Here is a 7,421-nt window from a genome sequence, read left to right as displayed (position 1 = left end):
TTGAATTGGAAGCATTATTTTTTTGAGAAGTACCCCCCCTTTTTTTTACCTCGAATCCAAACAAAGCTCAAAACAAATAGGAGAACAAAAACAAAAACAGATAGATAAATAAACAAGCAAACTCTGGAGCATGCTTTGGGGACTGCAAGTGCAAGCTTGCTTTGCAGCTCTCAAAGCTTTATAGTATAGTGCAACCAAACACAAATTAGGGTAAAGAAAAAGACATCAAAAGAGAGAGACACCCTGCACTATTCTCTGCCTTACTACTCCCAAAGCTCAAGAGCCAAAACACATGCTCTCTCCCACTTTTCAAGTCACTCCTCATCATCACGACCACCACCACCACCACCACCACCACCATCTCCTCCTCCTCCTCCCTCTTCAGCTCCTCTTCCAAACCCATTCTGCAGACCCCCTCCATTGATCTCTCAGTCAATCTCCGGGTGACAAACTGAGCAGCAGAGATGATCACGCCGGTCGACTTCTACCACGTGATGACCGCCATGGTCCCGCTCTACGTGGCCATGATCCTGGCCTACGGCTCGGTCAAGTGGTGGAAGATCTTCACCCCTGACCAGTGCTCCGGGATCAACCGGTTCGTGGCCTTGTTCGCGGTCCCTCTCCTCTCCTTCCACTTCATCTCCCTCAACGACCCTTACACCATGAACTTCAAGTTCATAGCGGCCGACACGCTGCAGAAAGTCATCGTCTTGGCGGTCCTCTTCGTGTGGGCTAAGGTGAGCAAGAGGGGCTCGTTGGAGTGGACCATCACGCTGTTCTCCCTGTCGACTCTGCCCAACACGCTGGTCATGGGCATTCCTTTGCTCAAGGGCATGTATGGGGACTTCTCCGGGAGCCTCATGGTCCAGATTGTGGTGCTTCAGTGCATCATCTGGTACACCCTGATGCTCTTCATGTTCGAGTTCCGAGGTGCAAGGATGCTCATCTCCGAGCAGTTCCCGGACACGGCGGGGTCGATAGTTTCGATCCATGTCGACTCCGACATCATGTCGTTGGACGGAAGACAGCCCTTGGAGACGGAGGCCGAGGTCAAGGAAGACGGGAAGCTCCATGTGACAGTGAGGAGGTCCAATGCTTCGAGGTCAGACATCTTCTCAAGGAGGTCCCAAGGCCTGTCCTCGACCACCCCTAGGCCATCGAACCTGACCAATGCAGAGATTTACTCGCTCCAGTCCTCGAGGAACCCCACCCCAAGAGGGTCCAGCTTCAACCACACCGACTTCTACTCCATGATGGCCGGCCAACGGAGCTCCAACTTTGGCTCGGCCGATGTCTATGGGCTCTCGGCCTCGCGCGGCCCCACGCCGAGGCCATCAAATTACGAGGAAGACGGTGGGAACAAGCCGAGGTTCCACCATCATGGCCAGGGCGGCGGTGCTCAGTACCCGGCCCCAAACCCCGGAATGTTCTCGCCGAAAAGCGGGGGCAGCGCTAATCATGTGAAGAAGCCTAATGGCCAGGCTCAAAAGGGTGAAGATGGTGGGAAGGATTTGCACATGTTTGTCTGGAGCTCAAGCGCATCCCCAGTTTCTGATGTGTTTGGCAATAACAACAACCATGATCAGTTTGGAGCTAATGAACCAAAGGACGTGAGGCTGGCTGTTTCTCCTGGTAAAGGTAAAGATGAAAGCTTCATTGCCTAAGTTTAGAAAACTATTTTTCCTTTTTCCGGTGCATCTTGACGAACACTTCCTGTGTGTTCCTAAACTATGCAGTGGAGAATCAGAGAGAGAATCAAGAAGACTACTTGGAGAGGAACGAGTTCAGCTTCGGCAACAGAGAGAACGCGACCCACGAGGTTGTGAAGGTGGATGATGGGAAGCCCAAGGCAATGCCTCCGAGCAGTGTGATGACCAGGCTCATCTTGATCATGGTGTGGAGGAAGCTCATCAGGAACCCTAACACATACTCAAGCTTGATTGGCCTCACTTGGTCCCTGGTCTCATTCAGGTCATTTTCATTTTTTTGCTATTCCTTTTTCTTTTTTTTGGGGTTCAAAATTGTAAGACCTGCATTAAATGGGGATTCATTTACTTTCAGGTGGAATGTGGTGATGCCTGCAATTATAGCAAAGTCCATCTCGATACTGTCAGATGCAGGACTTGGCATGGCCATGTTCAGTCTTGGTCAGTACTTTGTACTTGCCACATAAATTCTTTCTTAACAGCTTTCATTCCATTATATTTCGCTTTGTAATGCTGCGGGTATCTTTACTCACTAGAGACACTCAGCACAAAACACATTGTACCTTCCTTTAGCCAAGTTTAGATCTTGCTTAGGTGGACGTTCCTTCTCAAATTTGTATTCGAGTTGACGAGGTAGACTTTTCTCCGATTCCATGGACTCGGTTAACTATGTCAATTATCTATTTAAGTAATACACACGTCCGAATGAGAAAATGCCCGGCTGCTCAATTAGGGATGAGGCTCAAATGGGCTAATAAGGATGGTTTTTTTCGTGATCGGTCAAGAACAAACAAGATTCAAATCGAGATCGACTGTTGGGACTAGGCTTATACACACCTTGATGTCCCTCGATGTATGCACAAATACTAAAAGTGGGTGTGTGATGGACAGAAAGGTGGTGAGATCTTCTTCTGTATTTTTTTTATGCATTCACACAAGATGGTGGAGGTGGTGATGATGAAAGGTGCGAGTGAAGTGTCATCGAGTTTCTGATCTTTCTTTTGGTGGATTTGATTTAAATTTGCAGGGCTGTTCATGGCATTGCAGCCGAGGATAATAGCATGTGGGAATTCTGTAGCAGCTTTTGCCATGGCCGTGAGATTCCTCACAGGCCCAGCTGTCATGGCTGCTGCCTCCATCGCTGTTGGCCTCAAAGGAGTCCTCTTGCACGTTGCCATTGTCCAAGTACTCTCTCTCTCTCTCTCTTCTGCTTCCTTCTGGCACTACCAATCCTACTTCACTGGACATAAGCTCCAAAACTGCTGCTTTTTCGCTGTTCTCTATCATTATTTTCGCTAGCTTATTGAGCTAGCTAGATGGGGAAAGCTCCAAAAACTACATTGCCACCCCCTAAAAATTGAAGCTTTAGTTTGCAAGATAAGCTTTTTTAATAGTTTTTCCGCCTTTCCTTGTCTGCCATATTTGGTGTTTTCTCATTCAAGTAGCAGAGGCTCGACCCCATCATTTGCAGTTTTGCATTTGAGGTTTTCTTGTTGGAGAGGGACTAGATTAATGGTTTTCTGCCAATAGCAAGGTTCTTGCTGGACATAGGAAATTGACAAGCAAAACCAAACAAAAGGGTATCTTTCCTTCCTTTTCTATCCCAAAATATTTTTTTGGGAGAAAATGAATAAAAGGTTTTTCTGGAAATTACAAAAAGCAACGAGTCACGTCTACCTTGCCAGCCAAAAAAACTAAAATAAAAAAGTCACGTCTGTCACAATTATTCCTAGTCCACTAGCAGCTTTTTTTCGAGATTATGACTGAAAAAAGCAAAAACCTATTAAAAATAAAAGAAATCTCGGGCAATAATTAACGTTGTTGTTTTTTTTTACTGCTTTGGAAAAAATCATTACAGGCAGCTCTTCCACAAGGGATTGTCCCCTTCGTCTTTGCCAAGGAGTACAACGTGCACCCCGACATTCTCAGCACAGCGTGAGTACTAAATTTTCTCCTTTAATAATCTATCCTATGTTCTAATTATGATTTGCCCATTTTTTGGCTAATGCTTCCTAAAATTTTAGGGTCATATTCGGGATGCTAATTGCTTTGCCCATAACCCTCGTCTACTACATATTCATGGGCTTATGAAGTGGAGCAGATAGGGCATGGAGGGATGGTGACCATCAATGGGGAAGTTTCAATGTTGTGGCTATTCATGGAGGATATGGCAAATTCAGGAATTAGTAGGCAGAAGGGAGGGCAAAAGGGGGAAGATGAGAATGCTTAATGTTGGAAATGTGTTGAACCAAAAAAGTGGGGGAAGTTGTATAATCATCATCTTGGTAGTCAAAGGTAGGTTGAAAGAAAAAGGTGGGTCGATCTCTTAGGTCACTGTAATTTTTCCTTGATTTTCCATTTTGGATGAATTTATGCAGACAAAAGAGGGAAGTAGAAAAGTCTAAAAAAAGAAGGAGAGAGAAAATTGAGTAAGAAAAGTGGGCAAGCGTGATGATGATGATGATGATGTTTTTACACTTTGATAATTACTGCAGGAGTAATGAGACTTTTCCCTCTCTTTTCTCATTCACTTTGCTTAATTTCGTTAGCCATCAAAGGCCAGAGGAGGATAAGCATGAATGATGCCTTTTTCTATTTCTGGATTACACCCTTTTGACCCTTTTAATCCGTTGGACACCTCAAGAACATTTTCATAATCACCAAGTCATTTATCTTAACACACTTGGGGATAAAGTATATGTCGAAAAGATCACTTTACTCTCTCGCTTGGAAAGTGAGACGATGGTCAATAGAGTGAAAATCAAGTGAAATTAGCATATCGGGTTCCACCCTCACCAATTACCCCATACGAGGTTAATTTGAAGTAGCATTTAGGCTAGTTGGGTTTGCCAACAAGGCCGAAGGACAACAAGGATGAGTGATTTCTCTCTAAGGTTCCTTTTTCATTGACCTTTAGAGTTTAGTTTTGATCTTTCAGAAGATGTTCTTACTAATGGCAAACATGGACCGGATCGATCGCCTCTACGTGAATTTTCACATCGAGTGAGTTGGATAATCTCGAGACACTCGAGAGAAAGTACGACGAAATTACAATTATTTTGCTATTTGGAAAGTGAAAAGATGTCGATAGAGTGAAAACCAAACGAAAGTAATCTCTCGAGCGCCACGCTGGCCAATCACCCCCCCACGAAAGGTGAACTCGAATACAAAAAGTAAATTGTATATTCCCCACTTGTCCATGAAGTATCTCACATATTTAGACCTTGATGCATGTGCAGATAGGCGAATATCGTTTTGAGTGATGTCGACGAAAGTAGGAGTGTATATGATGGGAGTCGATTAGGCGTGAGCAAAAAAAGGGGGATCCACCTGAATCGAACCAGACTGTATCCAACTGGTTGATTTTGGGTGGTTCTTACTTGGTACCAGTCCGGCTTACGGTTCTAATTTTTCGGAACAGGCTGGTGCCCATTCGATTCCCGATTTCATGTGGGAACCACCCAACCGGATCGAACTTATTTATATAACATAGATAAGTACTTTTTATTTCAAGCCATCTCACGTGACTCCCACGCCCAAGCCCGGCTCAGTCATCCCAGTTCCCATGATGAGGAGATTTAACCCACACAATCTGATTTACCATGAAATGGCATTTTATGTTTTGAGGAACAAAAAGTGGAGAGCAGCAGTTTTACTTCTACAAGATTTGATTTGCCATGAAATGGCATTTTATGTTACTAGGATTGGCTCCATGGATCCAACCTGAAATAGGACAGGATCGGTGGTTCGGTTCTTGAGTAGATTCATGGAATGAGTGGGTGATTCACAAGTTTCATTTTGCAGAACCGGTCCCTAGCGGGTGGTTCTCGGTTCTAAGGTGAGAACCAACTATTCTAGAACCGATCACCCCTAGTGTCAATGGGTAATTCAAATGTAGGATAGGATTATGATCAAAATCAAGGCATACAAGACGCACCACCAACCAAGGTTCACAATCGGGATTGATGAAATTCACCACCAAAGCCTACAGAATATCACCAGCTAAGGAGACATGACTTTGAATAGAAGAAGCTCATCACCAAGGACTACAGAATGTCACCGGCCAAGGATGCGGTGCTTCTTGGCTCACCACCGAGAAAGAATGCAACTACCAAGAAGACAAATGCCATGGTAGATATTTGCTCATATAGAGGCAAATGTCATATTTTCATTTGTCAAAATCGTCTCTTTACATTTGAGAATTCAACTCTTAATATAGATAGACTATTGCATCCGAAATAGACAGACATCAAAGACATGAGAACTATCCAACATTGATGACATAGAAATTAGAAAACATAATAAAAACTTAGGAACTGGAAAATGCATTTTCTGACTCTCGAAGCCTACAACATACTTAAGACTCATAAAACTTGAGCTCAAATTCGTTCACCAATTTTGACTAGAAAATAACCACCTCAAGAGATCAAAAAAAATATCCAAGGAAATTCCTTAGAATAACCTCCTATCAATATGTTGTTGATTAGCTTTGAAATCGGCAACCAGTTTGGTGAATTAGTAACTCAATACTTGATTGGTAAATAAAGAATCGACAACTCTGTAATGGATAACTTTTCACCTAATCGGTAATCATTCTTACGTGTCGACATGAGTTGATCGATAGAGCTTGACACTCGTGCGTCAGGCCTTGAAAGATATTAATAGTCATTTGAATCATAAAAATTGAGTAGTAACACGGAATGCATCGTGGATTCTCTCCATTCGAAAGGGAAGCACTTTTCATGTGATGAGAAAAAAATGTGCATTAGACTATTGAGAACGAGGAGTCCTGCATTCAATAAAAGGCACTAGCTTATAGGACATGTTGTGTGTGGGAGGTTGGAGAAGATATGGGTCACCCAATGTCTACATTAAGGTGCTACTTTAGAAAGGTAGGGTAAAGGCATACTTTTTGGAATGTCTATTGAGAGTGCAAGATAGAGAGAGGGGGTCCCTCCAATTGGAAGATGGGAGGGGCTTGATTTGATGTGGACGTAATTCGAATATCTTTGAGACATTAGTCACCATCCTAAGCTTCTCCTCCTCTTTCCTTAGGTTGTCCTTGCTCTTTCATAATGTTCCGCATGGTGTTTCTTTCTCGACTCGATTCGATTTCACTCAGACTCTTTCTCTCGAATCTCTAATCTCGAATCTCGAATCTTTTTTGTATGGATCGAATGGCGGACCGACCCTCAATTGATATTGGAATCACTTAGGATCTCCCCAATTCAAGAGTTATTGCGCTATGCTATTGGATTTCTCTCTTAATTATCGTCACTTGCAAATATAAGGCTGGTCAAATTATTCTTACAAATATTATAACTAACTTTGTTAAAAAATACCCGATTCATAAAAGCCTAAACCAAAAACTTAAATTGATGGGTGGAGGAAGAACACATGTATATGAAGAGCATAAAAACCACAAATTCAAAGTGTTGCGTGATATTTCAACAAACTTCATCGGACCTTGATCTCCTCTTATTCTTTTTGTGAAGATTGAAGAGGGTAACTTTCATGCCTTATGAATGTTGGGTATGAGTTATCGATTTTGGGGGGGTCGGTTCCTACGTTGGAATCGAACATCTGACCGGATAGGTCAGTTTCTAGTCTGTGGAACTAGGAAACAATCCTATCCACCTCGGAACCGGCAACAGGCGACTTCATGTTTTCTTTTAAATATTCTGTTTTCTTTCTCAAAAGTTCCTCAATATATCG

The 7,421-nt window shown here is 43.2% G+C and overlaps 1 protein-coding gene across 1 annotated transcript; it reads left to right on the top strand.

Moving 5' to 3' along the window:
- Nucleotides 1-221: 221 nt before the first annotated feature.
- LOC115734634 (auxin efflux carrier component 1-like) lies at nucleotides 222-4,106 on the top strand. The gene is made up of 6 exons (XM_030665497.2): nucleotides 222-1,638; nucleotides 1,737-1,971; nucleotides 2,062-2,147; nucleotides 2,734-2,891; nucleotides 3,565-3,641; nucleotides 3,731-4,106. Exons 1-6 carry the CDS (start codon nucleotides 465-467, stop codon nucleotides 3,795-3,797), a joined length of 1,797 nt encoding a protein of 598 aa, XP_030521357.1. The 5' UTR covers nucleotides 222-464; the 3' UTR covers nucleotides 3,798-4,106.
- Nucleotides 4,107-7,421: the final 3,315 nt, after the last annotated feature.

The sequence above is a fragment of the Rhodamnia argentea genome, chromosome 7 (genome assembly GCF_020921035.1).
Source record: "Rhodamnia argentea isolate NSW1041297 chromosome 7, ASM2092103v1, whole genome shotgun sequence".
Taxonomy (NCBI): domain Eukaryota; kingdom Viridiplantae; phylum Streptophyta; class Magnoliopsida; order Myrtales; family Myrtaceae; genus Rhodamnia; species Rhodamnia argentea.
This window is presented reverse-complemented; position numbering and strand designations above follow the sequence as displayed.